The following is a 24,228-nucleotide window of genomic DNA, read 5'->3' as shown; positions in this document are numbered from 1 at the left end:
GCGTTTGTGACTATTATTTGATGACATGTGATGATGTTTTATGATTAATAATTGAGCTTATTGATGAAGTATATGACTAATGTAGGAAGAATAATGACACTAGTTAAGGAAGTTTAAGATATTAGATATGATTAATGAATTATAAGATGTTTAAGTTGTTGAATGTACTTTATATGATTTATATGTTTAATATTATTGTTTGAGAAATCTCACCCCTCTGCTTGGAAATGTTGCTCTTCGTATGGGTAACTTGCAGGTAACCAAGATTAGTTGCGGTCGTGAGTGGACTCCTCACAAGTGTGTCTTAGGTGCTCTGATACGTAACAGGATGGGATTATGTCTTCTATTTCTATTCCTTACGTATTACTTATGGATTTTTATGAATAAATGTTGAACAAGACTTGAGATTTTTATGATGAGGCCTGCGTGCCAAAGACTTTTTATGTTGAATGAACTAATTCCGCTGCGAAGTTTTGAATTAATTATGTTAAATGATTTTGAAGAATAAATTGATATTTATTCAGTTTATGAATTTTTAAGAAGTGTAGCATTCCGTTAAAGTTGAATTACTCTGATTTTTAATTATGAAATTTTTACGTTGGGAAAACGGGGTGTTACAGTAGCCAAACTCATCCTCACCATAACCGATGAAAGTGCACTTCTTAGATTTTGGATCAAGTTTATTTCTACCTTGATCACTAATATGCACATATGCCACACAGCCAAAAACTCTAAGATGTGAGAATTTTACCTCTTTTCCACTCCATACCTCTTCTGGTATTTTATGCTCCAATGGCACCGATGGACCTCAGTTGATTAAGTAAGCTGATGTGTTGACTGCTTCTGCCCAGAAGTTCTTTGGTAACCCTGACTGCACACGTAAGCTTCTGGCTCTCTTAGTCAATGTTTTATTCATATGCTCAGCTACACCATTGTGTTGGGGAGTACCTGGCACAGTTCTTTCCATTCGGATCCCGTGCTCGTAGCAAAACTTCTTGAATTTGGTGTCTTCATATTCACCACCATTGTCGGTTCTGAGCTTTTTGATCTTCAAACCTGCGTCATTTTCCACCATGGCTTTCCATCTCTTGAAAGCTTCAAATACTTCAGACTTATGCATCAGAAAGTATACCCATACCTTTCTAGAGTGATCATCGATAAAAGTCACGAAGTAACGCTTCCCACCAATGGATGGGACAGTTGTTGGACCCCAAACATCAGAGTGAACAAGCTCGAGTTTCTCCTTCTTTGGGGTTCTTCCACTTGTCTGAAGGCTGACTCTCTTCTGCTTTCCAAGTATACAGTCTTCACATATGTCAATTTCTATTGATCGAAAACTTGGTAGTTTTCCTTTTGAGTGCATAACCTTCATCCTCTTTTCACTCATATGGCATAATCTCTTGTGCCATAGATTAGGATTTTCATTTGTTGCAACTACAATCAAATGACATGCTCCAGCTGTCTTGTAAAGAGTACCATTCTTTCTATCGCGAGCTATCGTCATTGCACCTTTTGAAATCTTCCAATCATCACCGTGGAAGACTGTTGTGTAACCTTCACTAGCCAACTGGCCTACAAAGATTAAGTTTATTGTGAGGTCTGGAATATGTCTGACATTTTTCAATTCCCATACAGACCCATTCAACTTAATCTTAACTTCACCTTTGCCCACAACCTTACAAGATTGTTCGTTTCCAAGGTAAACTTTACCAAAGTTACCACGGACATAATTCTTGAAGAATTCTTTTTGGGAAGTAGCATGAAAAGACGCTCTAGAGTTTAACACCCAAGACTCTTCCTTGCTCTCCAAAAAGCATATCAACGCGTCACTTCCTCCTGAGGTGGAAGCAACATTTGCCTCATCTTTCTCCTCTTGATTCTTTGCTGGGAGCCTACACTTATTTTTGAAGTGTCACGTCTTTCCACAATTCCAACACTCGATAGATTTCGAGTTGTGAGAACTACGATGATTTTTGGATTTGGATCGTCTGGCCTTTGATTTACCACGTCCATTTCCTCTAGTTGAATTTTTTCCTCTTGACTCTGTATGCAATACTGAAGATGATGACGATTCACCCAACTCTCTCCGTCGGATCTCTTCACTGAGAACCAAATCACGAACATCATCAAATTTCATCTTTTTGCTTCCTGATGAGCTACTCACAGCCGTGACAGTAGTGCTCCAACTATCTGGTAGGAAAGACAAAAGTATCAATGCTCGTACCTCATCGTCAAATTCGATACCAACTGAACTTAATTGGGTTGTGACAATATTAAGTTCCTTGATATGTTGCGCCACTGACGCGCCTTCTGTCATTCGGAGCGTAAATAATCGCCTCATCAAATGAACTTTATTTGATGCTGAAGGCTTTTCTTACATGCTAGAAAGAGCCTTCATAAGACCAGCGGTGGTTTTCTCTTTTGCTATGTTAAAAGCAACATTTCGAGATAACGACAATCGCACAACACCAAGTGCTTGTCTGTCAAGAAGGTTCCACTCATCATCCTTCATCGAATCTGGTTTCTTTTCTGTGAGAGGTTGATGTAGCTTTTTCAGATACAAATAATCTTCGATCTGCATCTTCCAAAAGCCAAAGTCCGCACCATCGAACTTTTCAATTTTCACCTTTCCTTCGTCTGCAGCCATGACTCCCACTTGAATCTAACTTCCTCTGGATCTTCTTTGACAATTTTTGTGAACCACTGTGCTTTAGAACACCTCCGTGAACAAATTGGTAACACTGACCAATTTTTCACTATTCACGAAAATTACTATTCACGTGAATAGTACTTTTGCCAAAAATTAACAAAGATATCGAGCCAGGCGCTCTGATACCAGTTGTTAGGAAACTACACACAATTTCCCCATAGTCAGATTAAGTGGAAGTGAAATAAATGCGGAATAATAACACACAAGATTGTTAACGAAGTTCGACCAATAATGCCCACTCTCCGGACTGCTGCATATCTCTTTAATAAAAAGGGAAATATATGTGTTTACAAACACTCACTACCCACAACCCAATTACACCCAAAAATTTTCTCTAAAATTCTTACACTGAGTTTTTCTCTAACTCTCTATTGATGTAATTCACTCACTTGTGTTGTTGTTGTGTTTTGCTTCTGATGCCGAGCCTCTATTTATAGATGCAGGAAGTGGCTTGTTTTCCATGTTCATAAAATGTGAACTTGTTCTTCTATGTTCAACAATTGATGCACCGTTTTTACTATTTCACCAACACTTGCCATGCTTTCAAATTTGGTTCTGACACAATTTGAAATTACCACCATATGCTACTATTCATATAGCATGCTAGTAAATCAAATTGGTTGAGAAAATCTTTCGGTGCATTTACTATGGTTGAACAACACACTATTCACCAACATAAACATGATGATTTTTTGTCAAATTGATATTTTATACAAGGACAGAGAAAGTCCTATCAATTGTCATAGAACATAAAAAATCAACATTAAAATAATTACTTACTTTTCAAGCAAATTTATGATTCAACAACTTTTTTTAATACTCGTAATTTTTTTAGTAAATTACTCTCTCCGACTCACAATAGATGACTCATTTGAAAATATATAATTTTGATCTAATTTACTTTGATAATATTTTTCTACTAATATACAAAGATAAATAATATCATATAAGATGTCGTTAGATTTGTCTCGATGAGTATTTTCAAAATATTAAATTTTCATAATTTTTTCTAATATATTATTCCATATATTTAAGCTCAAAATTATGTATTGGTATGCGTAATAGGGTCAATTGTGTCATGTATTATAGGACGGAGGGAGAGAGAATTACTCTTCTATCAAAGGATTGAGGGAGTATACCCGGGTAGCACTTGGGTGACATTGTGGTGGTGACATTGTCCAACCACAATGTCACAAGTGGCTTTTCTTCTTTCTCTTTCATAAGGTATTTTTGTTTTATGTACACTTGTGACATTGTGGTTGGCCAATGTCACCAATGTCATCAACCACAATGTCACCTAAATATTTTCCGAGTATACCCCCAAGATTCAAGCAGTTGTGTAGTTTAGTTGACTTGACCGGTTGGAAACCGAAAGGAAATTTGGAAGGAAGGACACCCACACTAGACACACTCTTTCTTTAGGTACACATTAATAACCAATAGGCACTAACCAAGGTGACTCATACCTTTTCTTTTCCAAAGAAACTAGACAGACACTCTTTCTTTAACGTACACATTAATAACCAACTTTATACTTTTTCTTCTTTTTTATTACGTTACTTCTCCAAGAAGGAGTCTTCACTGTGTGCTTTGTGTCATTTCAAGAAGTAAACCAAGAGAAGTAAACCATTCTCTTCTTCACTCCTGATACTTCATTACAGTTGCAGAAGATCAATGGCTACACCAAAAGAACACGTTGAAGAGATACGAAGGACAAAGTTCTCTATTGGTGGGAATCCTAATCCTTTGACGGAGGATCTTCACCATGCCGTTAAGAATCTCTCCGCCGAGCTTTATGCAAAAGATGTTCATTTCCTGATGGAACTGATTCAGGTACATGTTCATCCTTTTCTGTTTCACCTCTTTTATTTATTAGTAGTATAATCATGCATGCATATGCATGTTTTCAAAATTATATTTTTGTCTTGTTTTTGTGTAGGTTCAGTTACATGTACTAAGACCATGCTTATTCTTCTTTTACATTTTAATATTTTTCTTTACTTTTTTGTTGTGTGGATAATATATGCATGATTCTGAGTGATTTTCTCTATTTATGTATATCACTATCATTGTTCTCATATCTAGAGATGAAATCATGTTTTTATATGAGAGATGCTATTTCAACATAAAAATCCTATCATCTTTTTTAGAGAAAAAAAAACCTATCATCTTATTATGCCGTATAAAATAAATAGGGTCAATATATGTTTACCCCTGTAATATTAGCGATTTCCGGTTTACCCCTGTAAAAAAAATTGTTTAGATTTCAACCCTATAATTTGAAGATTTTTGGTTTTTGATCTTCATGAATTTTGACCGTACAAAATCGATAATATGATAGGGGGTAAACCGAAATATCCATGATATGGCAGGGGTAAACTGAAATTCTCTCAAATTACAGGGGCTGAAAGTACCTTAAATTTTGTAATTTGAAGCCATGAAAGTCCAAAACAAAAAAATCTTCAAATTACAAGGTTGAACAATTGTCTTAGTGTTTGTTTGGTTTTGTGGTGATAAAAATTGATCTTATATGCATTGTTTTTGTGAAATTGATTTTAGTCAAAGTGAGTTGAACGCAAAGTGACTTATGTTTAAATTTGTGCGTAAAAATCACCTTTGTAGTCAAAAGTTACAAATTCTAGCTTCAAGTTATAGTCAATTTTGAAGTCCAAATCAATTTTATTGGAAAATTCTTAAAACATGTCAAACAATTATAAACCTCAAAAATTGCTAATGTGTTTGAGAAAGAGAAAAGTAATACTCTCTCAGGTCTCTATTATAAGATAAACAAATTATTTTTTAGATTCATTGTATAACTAATGTATCTATTCTATATTATAGATACATGATATATCAATTATTCAATGAACCTAAAAATAAATATTTTTCCTTATAATAGTAGTATAAAAAGATAAAATATATTTCAGTTATTTATATATTAGGTGTTGGACTCCACTTTTGTTGTCAAACTCAGCAACATTTCTCTTTTCAAATATAGTATTTGAATCCCCCTAAAAAAAATTGTATTTGAATTTCGTTTCCATAATTTTTTTTGTTGTCAACTTTTACAGAATGCTGAAGATAACCACTACAACGAGGGAGTGAAACCAACACTGGAGTTTGTCATAACTTCTGATGACATTACTGCTACTGGTGCTCCAGCCACATTACTTATTTTCAATAATGAAAAGGGTTTCTCTCCAAATAACATCGAGTCCATATGCGGTGTTGGACGATCAACAAAGAAAGGCAATAGGAGCAGTGGTTACATAGGAGAGAAAGGTACATCACATTCTTATATTTATTTGTTTCTTAAAATGTTGTGTACTTTGGACTCAAAATGGACTAATGCTAATATAGTTACTTCAATGAAGATTAGTTTTTTTTTTTTTTTTGAAAGAATGAAAAGATTAGTTGAATGTTTTATTTTGTATTTTAATATCTGAATTGTAATTTTAATCTTTTTTTAAAAGGACATAAATATAAACATGTGTACTTTTTGATAGTCAACTATCTCTCTTTTGGAAATCCTTGTTAATCGAGTGATATAAAACCATGCTTGAGTATGGAGTATGAATATCCATAAAAGTAGCCAAATTGAAAATGATAACACAAATGTTTGACAAAATCTCTCTTATGGTTGAATTTCAGGAATCGGATTCAAGAGTGTGTTTCTGGTTAGTGCTCAACCATATATTTTTAGCAATGGATATCAGATAAGGTTCAATGAGATGCCTTGTCCACATTGCAGTCTTGGATATATAGTACCTGAATGGGTTGAGGAGAAGCCAACCCTTGTTGACATAAAGCAGATATATGGTGCTGGTGAAGCTCTTCCAACTACAACAATTGTCTTGCCCTTGAAGCCGGATAAGGTCAACCCTGTCAAACAGCAGCTTTCAAGCGTTCATCCAGAAGTTCTTTTGTTTCTTACAAAAATCAGACACCTTTCTGTAAGAGAAGTTAATGAAAATCCTGGACAGAGCACTGTAACTGCTGTATCTATTTCAAGCGAGATTAACTTCGTGCAAAGGAAAAACATGAATTCTGAGTCTTACACACTATATCTCTCCGCAGAGGAAAATAGTAACAATGAGAAGGAATGCAGCTACTACATGTGGAAGCAAAAGTTTCCGGTCAGGTCAGAAAGTGTGGTTGAAAGAAGAACAGATGTGGAAGAATGGGTTGTGACACTGGCCTTGCCAAATCAGGAGAGACTTCACAGGGGTAAAAGCTCACCAGGGGTCTATGCATTTCTTCCTACAGAGATGGTCACTAATTTTCCTTTCATTATTCAAGCCGATTTTGTCCTTGCCTCATCAAGGGAGACAATTCTCTTGGATAATAAATGGAACCAAGGGATACTTGAATGTGTTCCAACAGCCTTTATGGATGCATTCAAAACACTTGTTGTAGGATCCGATCAAGCTCCAGTATCCAGTTTGGTTCGCATGTTCAAGTTCCTTCCCATTGAAAGTTCTCCATTTGAGAAGTTTAATTACGTGAGGGACAAAATCAAAGAAAAATTGGTTAATGAAAATATTGTTCCTATTGAGACGTACACAGAGCAGAAGCACTTCTATAAGCCTGGTGAAGTTAGTAGGCTGCTGCCTGAATTCTGGAATATTTTGACCGAAGCCCGGGGCGAAGGAGTGTACTTGCTTAACCTATCTTCTCATGATGGGAGGAAGATCTTGAGTTCTTTCTTTGATAAGATTGAATATGATAATGTACTTGATTTTTTAGGGCTTAAATCAGTGAATGTTGATTGGTATGCAAAGTGCATCCAGAGTTCTAATCTTGTGGATGGAGTATCAGAAGATCTCTATCTTCAAATTTTGCTGTTTATTGCTAAAAACTGGTCTTCAATATTTAAGGGCACAGACATAATCAATATTCCATTGATAAAATATGTCGCTTCTGATGGAACTCTATCCTCTTTCAGTTTTCATGAATGCACACAGCACTATGCAGGTGCGAAGCGAGTAGTAATGACAGACTCAAGTCAGTCTAATGCTTGTTCTTGGTTGATCAATTGGAACAAGGAATTTGCATGTGCAGGAAACCAGTTTTTTATGCCTGAAAGCACACAAAAGGCGATCCTACGTTTAGCCCAGAAACAAACTTTGATGGAATGGCTTGCAAACGACGTTTATGTTACTAATTTGAGCGTGTACAGTTTTGCCAATGTCGTCTGCAGTTCTGTTAAAAATAACAGCAAACATGTCATTGCATATGCTCACTTTTTATACCACTCTTTATCAATGAAGTATTTGTCAGAGCGGGAGGTTGATAGTCTCTGTAATTCTATGCCACTTGTTGACAACTATGGGCGTGTCACAGAAACAAGAAAAGGAGTTCTTGTGCCTGCAAATGTGAGCAAATGGGCAGACTTGATTGTTTCTAATCCTTGGAGCAATGAAAATTATGTTGAGCTCGGAAAGGAGTACCTAAATTCCTCATCTTATGCAGGCCAATTTACAGGTTCCGGGAAGCTTATTAATTTCCTCACAACTCATGTTGGGGCTTCTGACATACCTCATATATCTCCTCCAAATTCTGGGTTTTCAGCCGTTGATACACCACTTACCAAAGAAAATGCCTTTTTGCTTTTGGATTGGATTCGGAATCTGAAGCACAGGGGAGTGCACCTACCAGAGAGGTTTTTGAAATGTATAAAAGATGGCAGCTGGCTTAAAGTTACCGTCAATGGATACAGGCCTCCTTCAAAGTCGTTCTTAATTCGATCGCCATTGGGAAATATTTTGCAAAGTGGTTCAGTTCTTGTTGATATCCCCCTGATTGATGAGAGCTTCTATGGGGAGAGAATAAACGAGTTTGAAGAAGAGTTGAAAACTGTAGGAGTGATGTCCAGTTGTGAGGAAGCATGCAGTTTCATTGGAAGAGAACTGATGTCTCGTGCATCTTCCTTCACTCTAAGTAAAGATCATGTTCTTTTGATGCTTAACTTCATCCAATATCTCAGGAAAAGTTTTCTCCCGTTGGATGAATTTGTGAACAGCATCAGAGATGGACCTTGGCTAAAGACATCTTTGGGTCTAAGGTCTCCTGTGGGATCAGTATTGCATGATTCCGGATGGCAAGTCGCATCTCAGATTAGCAATATCCCTTTTATTGATCAATCTTATTTTGGTGAGGAAATATATGACTACGAAGAGGAGCTGAAGTTGTTGGGAGTGATAGTTGGCACAAGTGGAAATTACCAAATTGTTATCAAGCATTTAAAATCACCCTCATATTTGGCCTCTTTGACAGCTGAGGCTGTTCTTCTGCTGATGATATGCATCAGACCCATGGATGACCCTAGTGTAGTCTTAAGTTCATTGGAGGGAACAAGCTGCTTGAAGACAAACATGGGTTTCAAAATACCAAGTGAATGTTTCTTGTATGACCAGGTGTGGGGCTGCATTTTTGATGTATTCAACGGCCTGCCTGTGATTGATCATAAATTCTATGGAGATGATATTTTCTCTTACAAAAATGAACTGAAGCAAATCGGTGTGGTGGTTGATTTTGAAGATGCTATCAAAAAATTTGCTTCTCTCTTCAAACAGAAGGCATCACAAACTTCATTTAATGAAGAAAATGTCATGTCATTTCTTTCTTGTTGCAGACAGCTGAAGGGAACTGTTTATGGATTTCCTTCTGATTTCTCAAGCATTATACATAATCAGAAGTGGCTGTATACAAAGGTCGGTTGTTATGCGTGCCCAAGAGAATGCATTTTATATGGTCCCGAGTGGAAATTTATATCTTCAATTACTTGTCTCCCTTTCATTGACGACAGTGAAAATTTTTATGGCATGGCAATACATGATTACAAGGAAGAGCTGAAGAGCACTGGTGTTGTTACTGAATACCAACATGGAGTGAGATTTGTGCCTAAATGTCTGAATTTTCCTTCAGATCCCTCCACCATTACTCCTGAAAGTGTGTTTTCTTTGCTGGAATGCATCCGAAGTTTATATGAAAAGCATAAGCTTTCCATTGATGATGAGTTCAGGAAGAGATTGTCCAGGAATTGGTTGAAGACACATGCTGGTTATAGGCCTCCAGAGATGTGTTTGCTGTTTAATTCCAAGTGGAGTTCTTTCTTTAATCCAACTGATGGGCCTTTCATTGATGCAAATTTTTATGGTCCTACAATAGCATCTTTCCAGAAAGAATTCAATGCAATAGGTGTCACCACTGACCTAGAGAAAGGATGCTCCTTGCTTGCCGGTCACCTTGAGATTCTCTCTGACAGTGAGAATATTGTCAAAATATACAGGTACGTCATTTAATCACCCACATGCTATGTCTCTTTTTGCTTCTTGCTTGCCAGTCACCTTAACTCTCTTTGACTTTGATAATATTGTGAATATACATAGGTACTTGTCTGAATACAACTGGAAACCTGAGGATAAAGCTGCCAAGAAAATTTGGATTCCCGATGGAACTGAAGGTGGACAGTGGGTCCTCTCTGAAGAATGCATCGTACATGACCCTGATAAGCTTTTTGGTTTAAAATTCTATGTTCTTGAAGATATCTATGATAGGAAGCTTTTTCCCTTTTTTACCTTTGCCATGGAAGTCAGGGCTGAACCCTCACTTGATGATTATGTTGATCTTTGGAATGAATGGGAGAGTTCGCTGGAAGAATTGTCGCATGACAAATGCTGTAAATTCTGGATGTTTATCCTGAAACATTTGGGCAGAAATACAGAGAAGAAACTTTCTGAGAGGTTGATCAAACTACCTGTAACAACAGGAAGCAAAGAGATATTTCTGCTGGACAAGAAAGATGTTTTTATACCTGATAACCTTCATCTGAAGAAGCTTTTTGAGCAGGAGAAGATTTTTGTGTGGTATCCTCAGCAGGACTTTGGGCCTTCGTCCATTTCTAAGTTATATGACATCTACAGAAAAATCGGTGCTCGAAATATATCTGAATCACTATGCAAAGAAGAATCTTCCTTGCTGAATGATGGTGTTGAAATGGTGCAAGTTGATTATAATGATATTCTTTTCAACTTAAAAGGTTTGATTAAGCTCATTCTTGGTTTCCTTGCTTGTTCTTGCCTGAAAATGGAACCAGACAAGAGGCATGAAGCTGTTCAAGGTCTTCTCAACCTGAACTTCCTTGAGACAAAGACGCCGGTCATGGTAAGCTACAGTTTATCACTGTCATCAGGTGACATCATTACAAAGAAAGATGACAAAATGGTTCGCTGGGAAAGGCAAAGTTCGAAGTTTTTCATCCAGAAGTTGGATGAGCCTCAGGGAAATGCACTGAAATATGCCACATATTTCTCTGAAACTATATCAGAAGGTGTTTTGTCTGAGAATCATGATTTTGTTCCTGCCCTCTCTGAATTGATCACATTGGGTTTTGTGCTGAAATTCAAGAATGATGATATTGAATTTCTGATGGAGTCGAAGAACTTTCAGATTTTCAGTGAGGATGAGAAGCTCCTCAGTTCTGCCTTCCCTTCTGACTGAGAATTCTGCATAGGTTTTAAGTTTACTTGTTACTATGTCTGTCTCTTTACAATGTTTAAGTTTTCTTGTTCTTAAAACTTGGTTCCCTTTTCTGTGGTTTGTAAGACTTTGTTACAGCACCTTTGTTGTTATTATTGTATGTAGTTTCCATGAAGTGAGTATGTTAGTCTGCATGCTTTTGTGAAGAACTTCTTGCTGATAAATGTATTTCATTTTAGTGCATATTTGATTTTCTATTGTTAATTCTTTCTAGCTTAATTATGTGAAGTAAAATTCTTAGTTTGATTTATGTAGACGACCCCATTTAGTGGATTAAAACTTGGTTGTTGTCGTTGTCTTTTCTTAAGATACCGAGCAAGTGTGCTAACTTATTAATCTGTTTGTCATATTGAGTTAATTTGAGCTTATAGATAGCTTGTTTTCTAAGTGGGTTTTTCTTGATCGTTGCTCAGTGGTAACTGAACCATATCCGGCAAATTGATATACGAGCTAGACATTGAAGTTTTGAATAGAGGAATAAGTTTGAAATTAAACCAGTGAGATGTGGAAGTTTCTAAAAACTCCATTGAGTAAAATGCTAAGAAAAGTAGCAGCGTGTGTAATTCTTGTTTTCATATCTATGTCAATGTGTTTGTCTGTGTTTCATTTGAATTGAAAATACAATTTCATTAAGAGAAATTTTACAATTTGCTTATTTATTTATTGGATATTGTGTTGAAGTACTTTGTGAATAATATGCTGATGTTGCAGAGTTGATTTTTGTTGTTGCTTATGATATATCTCTATGTTATGTCTTAATTTATTGGATTGCTTGTGATCTGTCTTCAAATAAAAGATTTCAAGTGAGTGAAGTCAGTTTAAGGTCTATCATAGATCATGAGCTCAAAAGTTTGAATAGATTTTGCTACAATAAAGCCCAAGTCAAATTCAACATCAGAATTGGTGTGTGTGTGTGTGCGCGCAAGTACACAGACATTTATTTATTGAAGAGTTATACACATGAGGAAGCATGGAATGCAGAAATCATGATGAAAATTGAACCTCAATCCTTACGGTTTTCGCCTCTGCTCAACACGTCTCCAAGACAAAAAGTAGACCGACAATTACTCCTGATGCGGGGTGAACAATAAGGGGGTATTCCAATCCCTTCCCTTGTATATAATGGATTATTGTTGTGTCTGATTGTTTCTTTATGTCAACATCTATGAGCTTATACGTATTTCAAATGGGGAGTCTTTTATATAGAGTAATTGTTGCTTGTTACTTTTGATTGGATTATGCTCTGCATATAATTTGCATATGTGCTGTTCTGTATTTGTGAAATATTGTCATCTTTTGACAAATTATAACACATCTGATAAATTAAGTTCTTGTCCGATTGTTTCACCCATGTCTGTCACCTGCTGTTTCTACAGTTTTGTTCCATGAAAGTAGTTGTTGAAGGTTCATGCCTCACTTATAATTTGGAAGCAAGCATGAAGGTTTATTCCCATCAGACAAGACTTTGTCTCATAAACCATATGCCTTAAAAACAGTCACCCTGTTTTGAGTTATAGCATTCTCCTCTCTTTTGGGCATCACTAAGCGTTTAATACAAGTCTTGTCATGCTTATAGATTATGTGTTAGTTCATGGCATTACAGTTTTGCTAAATTTCCTGTAGTATAGTGTTAGGATTCAATATGAGAGGGTGTTTTAAATAAGGGAAATGTTAATGAATGCCCCCGGAGCACTCATGAAAAGTTGTGTATTCAATGCATTGGAAATTGAACTGTTTCAATTTTTTAAAGAATAATTTCCTGATTTAGAATGCTTAAAGAGTGTCCCGGAGGTACTCGTTAACAAGACCCTCTAATGACTAACACATTAGAGGTTGTTAGGTAGTTGATTATGTTTAAGTAGATTATTAGTAAGTGCCCATTAAGATAAGATTAAATAATAAGAGGCCCATTAAGGTTAAATAATAAAACAATAAGAGGATATGAGTTTGCAAAGCTGATTCAGTCATTAGAGTTTAGCAAATGTGTTAGTTTCCGGTTGGAGTGCAAAGTGGCAGACAGTAGATGAGTAGAATCATCATGTGTGGATGTTTTGCTGTGAACAATATGCAGGTGTCAATGCCAATGCCAGAATCTATTAAATATTCGAAAGAGTGATGGCACGGCATCATACAATTATGAGTGCGTGCTACAACTTGAATGATACATATGGGTATTGAGTGTCAAAAAAAAATGTGGGTAGTGACGTCAAAAAAAATATGGGTAGTGACGTAAGTGGCTGGTTGCACCATAGTTTTTTTTTTTTTTTTTAAATATAAAAAGTGGGTAGTTACATATGAATATATGGGTAGTTTTTTTTTTATTAAAAAAAAGCAAAATTAAATTAGTAAGGTTAAAATTGGAAGAGAATATAAAAAGCTATTAGCTATAAGTTTGAAATCTACTTGAAATAACTTCTCAAAAAAAGCTATAAGCTCGTGAGAAAAACTTGTTACCAAACACGTCATGTTTTGATCCTACAAACTTATAATCTAATTCAATAGGTGGCATTTAACCTGCACAAGCAAAAGAGTTGTGCACATTTAGCAGGCAGGAAATGAAGGACAGCTGGCAGTAAAAAAACACTTTTTACCTGCTGGAATATTTTAATGAAAACATATTATATTATAAACTATTCCATTTATTGTTTCTGCTGCTCACACCCCCCTAAAACACCATCAATTATCAGCAATTACTTGTAAACCCCCTACTAAAATTGAAACATGGAGAGGAGTAATTCACACCTTGTAACACATCAACAAAGTTAGTTTCTCACATTAGTTTTTTTTTTTTACGGTTTCCTCTTGCATCCTCTTCTCCCTCATCATGTTCTTCATTTCTTCATAGTTCCATAAATTTTCATTCACCATCAACCAATCTACCCACTAACGTAAAATTTTCACTCACCATCAACCAACCTACCCATCAACAATTGTTCAATATCAGTGCATTTTTCCATTGAAGTTTGGAGATTGCATCTTAGTTTGGTTTGTAGATCTGGATTCATTGAAGGTGTTGGTAGATTTCTAAAATCTTTAAACTTGAAGGTATGTATAAGAATTTTTTAAACATATTAAACGATTTATTATGATATATGGTTGTTGAATACTAGTACTAATTTTCCTACTTGAAATGCATTGCGATTCAACTTAGCATACATCTCCCTCAGTGGTTGCCATGTACGAATTGCTGGTCATTACTTACGCACGGTCATGCGTAATTCTGGCACGGCCGTGTTGATTATCTCTGGAAGAATGGGACAAATATTCATATTTTCATGTGCACGGTCGTGCTCTTCATCAGCACGGTCGTGCTTGAGTTCCTGGCATTGAATGTGTTATTTTTCTTTCTAATAGTATACCCAAGTTTGTGTTTTCTAATAGTAACTCTATAATTGATCAAGAAGATATGTTTCTTCGCAAAATTAAAGAGATCGAATGTAGCATTAATGGTTTAACACCAACCAAGGGTTTTTAAAAAAAAAAAAAAGGAAGAAGAGGTACAAAATGTCTCAAAGGTTTCATAGATCAAGGCAATTTTGGATGCAGCATCAGAGGATAGATGGCAGATTTTTTCTGTTATGGTTTTGTGTCTGTTATGTCTGTTTTTTCTGCTGTGTCGGTTTTGGGGCACTGGCGCTGCTGCTTCAGTTTGATGTCTGGATGCTTGCCGTGTTGCTTTAGGTGGTTGTGATTTTCTTGGTGGACCACGGGTTGAGGCAGGGGGTATGCGTACGTTTCCTTCGCACTTATATGTCGGCCTCAAGATCCGTTTTCCTTTTGTTTTTGGGATTCTTGGGGTCTAGGTGTTACGTATATTGGCGGCACCATGTTTGTTTGTTTCCTTTTTACCGCGAGCTAAATATTCCTTACATTTCCTCGACGAGAATAAAATTTGCTATTAAAAAAAAGAGTAATTCACAAATGCAATGCAAGGCGCCCAACACAAGTGGAGCTATCTAGCTCAATGATGTACACAATAGACCTTTCATGGTAAGCTAATAGCAATTGGAGTGTGTGAATGAACTAAAAAATGTTCACTGATTAAATATCTTTAATGTTTATGCAGGAAGATATTGCTGCTTTATATCCTTTTGGTGAAGATAATGTCACTTTAAGCTCATTTGGTACCACTAGTTTTACTAGCTTATTGATTGGAAACCTTCACGAGGATACCACAACATTGATGAATCCATAAAGATGTGAAGCAAAATTTGGTTTTATTGGGCAACACTTCTGGATATATTTTAGGGTATATGTTGTGAAGATGGATTAAGTGTAAACAAGTGCACTTGATACAATTGTAAACAATTTGACTTTTTTGTGTTATTGATTGAGTGTTATGCTTTGATTTAGTGTTCTCAAATGTACTTATGAAATTATCATTGGAGATGCATAACACAATGAGATTTGGTATCAAATTATGAATAGATGGTTATCTGTTATGGGGTCTGCAGTGGTGTTTTCGATTTCTGTTATGGCCGCCTCTCTTTTTCTGATTTTTTGGCATAAACATGTAGCAGTTCTGGTTTTAAAACAACTTCAGTAGGCCTAGTTTTTGGTGTATAGCGCGGCTGTTTTAGCGGCAGTTTGTTCAACTTTAGAACATTATCATATTAAGCATTATAGTAAACACTTAATTTATCGCAGCAGTTTGTTCAACTTCAGAACATAACCATAAATATATCCTCAATTTTCAGAACAAAAGTCACCTAATTTATTCAATAAGAAAGTTTTACATTATAGAAGACATAAATCCCTTTTACAAGAATTGATCCAACTCTTACAAATAATATGACAACATAATATTTTCCTAACTCAGCTACGTATAATTAAACTATATCCTCTCAAAGCCACAAATACATCCCTTCCAAAGTAGCAAAGCATTGCATCACTACACCTAGGATAAGACGACCAATTCAAGCCCCATCCAAATCTACGGGACCAATTCCCTGTCAACATTGCGCTGCCCACCTTCATGTCACGAGAAACAAAAAAGGTTGTTAATTTGAAGGGAAAAAAACCATTGATGCCTTCAACCAAATAATTCCAAGATATAGCAATAGCCTTGGCTAGACAGAACCATTGTCATATTCACTGCAACCTGCTCTAAGAAAATGATAACTTAGACCGATAAATGTGTCGCTAACGCTATAGAATCAGGAATGACATTAAACTTGTTCACAACAGTATACGAGTACTCTTCTGTTTTGAATCGATATATATATATATATATCATTGAGTTACTTCAAACCAATCAAAAGTGGCTTCTAATATGATAGCTCAAGGCATGCAAGCGTATCACAATTTGTTCCATAAACTCTTTCCCTTCAGCATCTGGCTTAATCAATTTCAAGGCACATCTTAAATCCATAAAGAACAATGCTTGAATTTCAATTGGATAGCCATAAACACCCTGAAACCAGAAATTATAAAATTAAAAAATGAAGTAAGAAATGGATAGATTGACCACCATTAGGAGTAAAATTCATGGTAAATCCCGTCAGAGATTAGCAGTAGTACATCTAAAATAATTCTGCTAGATTGTTATCCTTGTTCACTTTGGATTCAGTACTAGCAAAAAAACAGATTACTACTTGAGTTTTGATACACAGGGTTGAAGTCATTGTGATATAAATCCACATAGAAAAATCATTTTATAACGACAATGCTTGTATTTAATTATTATTACAGTTATTATTATAATTAATTTGTATTTTAATATAAATAAACATCAATAATATTATATTATAACGACAAAACTAATTTTATATTTATATATAGAAAATAACATAATACAATTTTATTAGTCTTGACAAAAAACAATTTTATTAATAAAACTTAAGATTAAAAATACAACAACTGAAATTCATCAAAATACAAAAACTGAAAATCGATAATTAATAAATGATGTATGTGGTCTTTAATATACATCACATACAAAAACCTAAAATGTTAAATTTTGTTTATAATACCGACCGGATTGTGTATTTATAGGTCAAATATTACACATATTTCATTCATCTTATAATTTTTCCAAAAAAAATAAAATCCAATTACAAGCATCCAATTTACTAAAACAACTTCTACTAAATTTGTATACATTTTCAGATTTTTCCATATACATACAAAATGCAATTTCAACCCTAATGACAATATAGATAACAAATTACATTTTATTTTTTAAACACATTGAAATGAAACAACATAATAATACTTTAATTAAATAAACTCTAACCCTAATAACAACTCTAACCCTAATGACAAGATTCTTCGACCTAAACTACTTCCAATACTTCAGAACAACTGATGAAACTCACAACTCTTACCCTAACTGAAAGAATCTCGGAGTCAAAACGTTCATTGACTAACGAAACCCATGTTATCGACTAACCATGCTTATAACGTACATGTATTTACTTAATTTTTTGTTACATTGTGTAAATTAATAAGAAGTGTGGGCATATTTTATTTTAATTATCTCTAACTATCATCTTATTTAATTATTTATTTTATAAATAATTATTATGGAGTCTTAGTAATATTTTGATTACTTTTCCTTATATGTGTAGCAGTTATGGTGTGATAATTTTATACTTATTTATTTGATCTAGAAGTAATATAAAATGTGATATTTTATTTATTGATTTAATATTTTAATCATTATAGAAAAAGTGATAGGAGTTTTCTATGAGTATTTTTAGGAGGATATTAGTTATGAGTGAGTAAAATAAAATTAATTTACATTATTAGTGGGTAGAGAAAATAAACGGGTGGGTGTATACAGTTGAAATTGCATGAGTCGGTCTAAGTTGCAAGAATTAAGAAGTTGTCCATGATTATGGAATTGTATAAGATGTTCACGTTGTTGTCTAAGTTGTAGGAAGATTGAGTCCATTGCATACTCATTAAAGATGGGGGCTTTAGGCCCGGCAGCTTTATGCTCAAATACGTTGGGGGCTTTAAGCCCGGCAGCTTTATGCTCACTTGTTGAAGAGCCTAATTACGCTCATATATGTTGTTGAATGGTACCACATGCATTTTCATATCAAGAAGTTTCACGATGATTTAAGTTGTTAAGAGTGCATTGTCAAGTTGAGTCGTGTTGTCGAGTCAAGTTGTTAAGTTGTGATGTTTTAACGAATTACTTTGTGATGTCTATTAATGTAATTGTATGAGACGATGAAGGTGATTATTTGTTGATGTTCTTATGAAGATGGTTATTGGTGACTACATGTGTTGTGACTAGTTGGAATTGAATTGTGACATTGTGTTTGTGAAATTTTTTTTGGTTCTTAAGTTGTAATGATATTTTCTACTAATATAGATTGAGATGATATAGTATATTCTTCAAGGTTTTGAATATTATGTTTGTGATGTGAAACGAATTTGACTTAATTGCTTACATGTTCTTCTCATTTTTTTTATACTATTACATGTTCTCGGAACTCACCCCTTCGTTGTTTGTGTTTGCTGGCTTGGCCCTGCGGTTGCGAAACCGTAGTTATATAGGTTATGAGTCTTGGAGTCAAGTGCATGCCTTTCGTGAGGACTTGTCTTGTGTCGTCGGTTATTTTGCGGAAAAGCACCGCTCTGATAGTGACACGGGAAAAGGGATATGCTTACTTATTTAATTTTGTGCAAGAAAACCATTGTCTATGATGTAAAATGAAATATTTTCAAAAGAAAAAGATTCGACGTTATTATTACTATAATTTTTAATGAAGTGAAATATGAATTATGTTTGTTATGAGTCAATGTGATATCCTAAATTTTGTGGAAGAATTCCTATATCATTAGAGAAGTTTTTATTTGACACTTTCCGCTGCGAATTAAACTCTATTTTTAATTAAATAATAGCAATAATTATTCTTGGGATTTAGGGTGTCACACTTACCCTAACAAGTAGAATAATATACGATAAGTATTTCGATGAATGTTTAATGCCTAATCAAACTATTCACCAACTTATCTTGCCTACAACTCTAACCCTAACGACAATAGTGTTCGAATTAAACTACTTGGAAGACTACTAATAGTTAGATCAATTGATCACAACGAATAATCAAACCCACAACTCTTACCCTAACAACAAAAATCTTATACGGAAAGTACTTGGATAAATGTTAATTGATTAATCAAGATATTCACTATGTGATTTGTATTTTATTTATTTTATCGTTATTATTAAAAAACTAATTTATAAATTCAATATAGATAACAAATTACAACTATTTTTTAAACACATTGAAATGAAAATAACATAATACTACTTTAATTAAATAAACTCAAGAATAAAAATATAAAAAAATTCTTAAAAAAACAAAAACTCAAACTTACTAATGAGTATATGTTTTGCTTATTTTTATGTCCATTTACCTTGACCCATTCAACAATAATGTACACACTCTGGTCACCAAAATAACCAAAACTTGACATTTTTTTATTTATTCAATAATTAATCTATGTGGTCCTTAATATACATCACACACACTATTTATTAAATAAACCTAACAGGTTATATTTTGTTTATAATAGTGACTAAACTGTCTTTTTATACAATTATCTTATTTTTCGAAAAATAAAAAATAATCTAATTACTAAATTTTTATCCAATTATTAAATTTTCTAAATTTTTGAAAAGAAAAAAAATTTAATTATCTAAATTTTAAATATGGTTTATCGAAAATAAAATCCAATTATCTAAAAATCCAATATTCTAAATTTATCGAAAAGAAAAAAAAACTTCTAATAAATCATATTCTTTTTCGATTAAATGTATCTTTAATTTACAAATATGATTTATTGTTATAAATATAATTTATTGTTTATTTAATTTATATTATGATTTAAGGAAAATAACTAAATTTCCTTCTACCAAAACTAATTGGTAAATTTATATTATAGGTTGTCTTGTTTTAAGCTTGGGCCTGGTTTGTAATATAAGCCCAATACATCACTTGCCAAAAAAATCATTAAAATACTCAACTTTATTCTTTCCGTGGGACCCGCGCCAACAACAACCAGCAGGTTACCTTTCCAACTTTTGCAACAAAACTAATTGGTAAATTTATATTATAGGTTGTCTTGTTTTAAGCTTGGGCCTGGTTTGTAATATAAGCCCAATACATCACTTGCCAAAAAAATCATTAAAATACTCAACTTTATTCTTTCCGTGGGACCCGCGCCAACAACAACCAGCAGGTTACCTTTCCAACTTTTGCAACAAATCTGGACCATTCGAATATAATATTAATATATCAATGGCTCAGAATTGCTTTCAGCTCTTATATCAAGGATGCACAACTCTTTTGCTTGTGCAGGTTAAATGCCACTAATTCAATAAGCTATAAGCTAACTTTTCGTACTTACCAAATACAACTTTAGTTAGATAGTTTGTTTTGCACCTCAATGTTTTGATGTACTAAATAAGTCTTTGATGGCTAAAAGCAACTCAATAGAAAATTGTATTATTTGATGTACGAGAGATCCATTGACTCCAATAATAAGTATAAAAAGTTACGTCAAATTTTATTCATTAATTTTAATATTAATTGATGGTTGTGATTAATCACGACTAATTCATACAATTGAATTTTTTTTTCTATTTAATCTTCTATTGAAATGGTTGGTTGGTGGTTTACGTTTTAATTTAACACCAAAAGTTCACAATTGTATACATCATTTATTTGAACTGTTTTCATCAGTGTATTATCGTGGGTTGTTTCAGAAGAAGGAACAAAAAACCTTATGCTAAGGATTAGTAGTGATTAATCACAATCATGAATTAATATAAAAATTAATTGTCAAGATTTAAAGTAAATCTTTATATTTGCTCTTGGAGTCTATGGATTCTCCTTTATTGATTAAACTTTAAACATAGTTAAATATGAAGTTGGTACTCTTTAACACAAAGGAATTAGAGAGTTTGTGTTCCATCTGTGTTGTTAATTATGTGTATGCACTTTCATTATTTGAGCTACTAATTATTGGTTTGCATTACTTTTATTATTGATTTGTCATTTTGTTAATTAAAAAAAAAGTTTCAAAGTTATCCCAAGTCTACTCTATTCTTTTGAACACTATTTTCATGAGGAAATAGTCACCCATTATTGAAGAAAATTTTAACTAGTTCTACAGAGATGCTGATTTTTGTGGGGAACGATATGGAATTGGCCTTTTGGACTAAACAACACGTGCTCTCTATGTACAGACAAAAGCAACGTGCCTTCCCTATCTCTATCTCCCTTCACTCATGTATTCAATTTTGGACAAACCATTATCATATTTAAAGGTATTTATTCATTGCATCATTTCACTCACCAAACTTACTCTCCCATTCAATATTACACATTCAAGAAAACAATCAATATGCAAAATCTCACTGAAATTACTCATCAAACAAATGCAAATATTCCCCTTCAAAACCTCTCCCAACTAAGTACCGAAATGGATTCTATTCAAAGCTTCATATCCCAATCCATTCAAACAAACACAGTCCTCCCCAAACAAAACTTAGACTCACTCTCCAACCAAATCTCCTCCACAATTCGTCAAGTCATCATCAACGCAACTGCTCTTCTCGCCACTTGTCCAGAAACAATAACAATTCCTCCAACCGAGTTATACTCGACAGGTGGTGAGAAAACCAATTACATTGACGATGACATGGCAAATCCCATTCATAACTACCATTCCAAAATTGTGGAACTCGACGCAGTGGAACTGCTTGCGAAGCACTTCCACTTCTGCGAGATTTGCGGGAAAGGTTTCACGCGCGATGCAAACCTGCGTATGCACATGCGCGCGCACGGAGAACAGTTCAAGACACATGAAGCGTTACGTAGCGTGAGGGAAAAGCAAGCGCGTTTAACGGCGACGCGATTTTCTTGTCCTTATGAAGGTTGCAAACGTAACAGGTTACACAAGAAGTTCAATCCGTTGAAATCGGTGTTCTGTTTGAAGAACCATTTCAAGAGAAGTCATTGTCCGAAAACTCACACGTGCGATCGGTGTCGGAGGAAGAGTTTTGCGGTGGTGTCGGATTTGAAGAGTCACGTGAAACAGTGTAGGGGAGAGTCCACGTGGAAGTGTTCGTGTGGAACCACGTTTTCTAGGAAGGAGAAATTGTTTGGACACGTGGAGCGGTTTGAAGGACACTCGCCGGCGGTTGTTGAAGAGAAAGGAAAATCAATGACGGCGGCGCCGGCAGAAGGAGGAAGGTGTGGGTAGATTTTTGACGAAGGAAAATGATTGCATGGATACGTTACCGGAAGGTTTCTTTGATGATTTGGATAAATTTTGGGTTTGACTAGCATACAAACAACTTTGAGATACACTTTTATATTAACTTCATTTTTAGTTATAACATTATTATTATTTTTAACAAAACCAACTTTAATACACATTCCTTTAAAGTAAATGTAGCAATACGAATTGGGATTTCTTTTGTTCCCGTAAACATAACCGAGTTGGTAGTGAATAATTATATTGTAATAAACACGACGTCATGGAAGGAGGTTTGAATATAGTATTATTTCGGTTTTTTTCTTTTTTTTGGCAAAGATTATTATTTTGGTTTTTATTATTAGAGAATGTTCATTATTTAAATTACTAGATACATTATTTATTGAATGAACCTAAAAACTAAATTTTCTTTTATAAATGAGACTCGAGGAAGTATTATCTATTTATTCATCTTAAGAGGTGAAATTATGATCATTTAACTACTTGAAAGAAGAAGAAAAATGTTAGACGACTTTTTCTTTTGTTGAAAGGCACGGTCTTACCGTCTTAGCGGAGTATTAAAGACATAATTTGAAAATAACTTTAGATGGATCTACAATCATTCAAAAATAACTTCCAATAGAGTTTGGATCCTAGATTTAGCAAAAATATATTCCACATGTGCAACCCATTTCAATGGATATCTTCGATAATCTCAACTCACTTGACCAAAAGAGGGTTTATCTTAAGGCCCTTGTTTTTGCTTCTATAGGTGGGTGAGAGCCATCGAATTAGTACTGTGCGGAATATTATCTTCACTTCCCCCCCCCCCCCCCCCCCCCCCAGAATAAGAAAACCACATGTTTCTTGTACGTGTATAATCATCGTCCTCAATAAGAGTAAATTCGCAACTTCTTTAATGTAATGCTAAAATTTGCACATGTTTAAAAGATATTGTTGTACCGCTAAGGTACAAATGTTTTACGCTAACTATAGTATTGACAAAAATGAAATACCAAAAAATATATAATTAACAAAATACATTAGCATCATCATTTGAACTAAGATATAGTACATGCAGTATCAATTCAAGTTGTTCAACATTTTCATACGCCATGCCACAACATTTGTTCCCATTAAGTGAGATAACAGCTATTCTATTACACTCTTATCAAACTATTTTTCATAAATTCTTTATGGGAAATGTTAACAGGTGCCCTCGATGCACTGATTAAGGATACTAAAAAGGAAAATTATATAGTAATTATTGCATTGGAAATTGTGTAATTAATCCATAAATAAGTCAACAAAGTTTCCTTTAATCGTAAGAATATCCTTTTTTTTGTATGCTTAACTAGTGTCCCGGAAACACCGGTTAACATTTCCCTTTCTTATATACGCTTCTTCATGCACAAAATTTCACTTAAATAATAAATTTATAATTCCAAATAATCTTAATATATTTTTACTTTAAAACTTTCTTTCATCAACATAATTCAGAATTTCCTTAGGAGTTCAGATTATAGCTTCAACATAAAAATCAATTGTAACAAATTTCTTTCCAAATTTTTTTTTTTTTAAAATGAACAAATGATGTCATTCTCATACGCATTATTTGTAAATTATACTAACTATGAATATTATACAATATACATCTAGATTGTTTGTGTAAATAAAGAGACTTATTTATTTTAATTAAGTTATCTCTTCAATAGTTTGAATATTATGTCTTATGAAATTAAATCATTTAAAGT

General features: G+C 34.2%; 1 protein-coding gene, 1 long non-coding RNA gene and 1 pseudogene across 2 annotated transcripts; all 3 read left to right on the top strand.

Moving 5' to 3' along the window:
- Positions 1–4,290: 4,290 nt before the first annotated feature.
- On the top strand, positions 4,291–11,434 carry LOC146933657 (uncharacterized). Its single transcript, XM_085705446.1, has 4 exons — positions 4,291–4,543; positions 5,782–5,992; positions 6,362–10,001; positions 10,102–11,434. The coding sequence occupies exons 1-4, from the start codon at positions 4,385–4,387 to the stop codon at positions 11,210–11,212; spliced, it is 5,121 nt and encodes a 1,706-aa protein (XP_085561572.1). The 5' UTR covers positions 4,291–4,384; the 3' UTR covers positions 11,213–11,434.
- Positions 11,435–13,759: 2,325 nt separating this feature from the next.
- Positions 13,760–15,603, top strand: LOC146933656 (uncharacterized). The gene is made up of 2 exons (XR_015008430.1): positions 13,760–15,241; positions 15,318–15,603. It is a non-coding gene; the product is annotated as an uncharacterized LOC146933656 (long non-coding RNA).
- A 5,940-nt stretch (positions 15,604–21,543) lies between these two features.
- On the top strand, positions 21,544–22,811 carry LOC146933655 (zinc finger protein STOP1 homolog; annotated as a pseudogene).
- Positions 22,812–24,228: the final 1,417 nt, after the last annotated feature.

Source organism: Medicago sativa, chromosome 4 (assembly GCF_051527215.1).
Source record: "Medicago sativa cultivar Bolivia chromosome 4, Bolivia_mono, whole genome shotgun sequence".
In the NCBI taxonomy this organism is placed as follows: Eukaryota; Viridiplantae; Streptophyta; class Magnoliopsida; order Fabales; family Fabaceae; genus Medicago; species Medicago sativa.
This window is presented reverse-complemented; position numbering and strand designations above follow the sequence as displayed.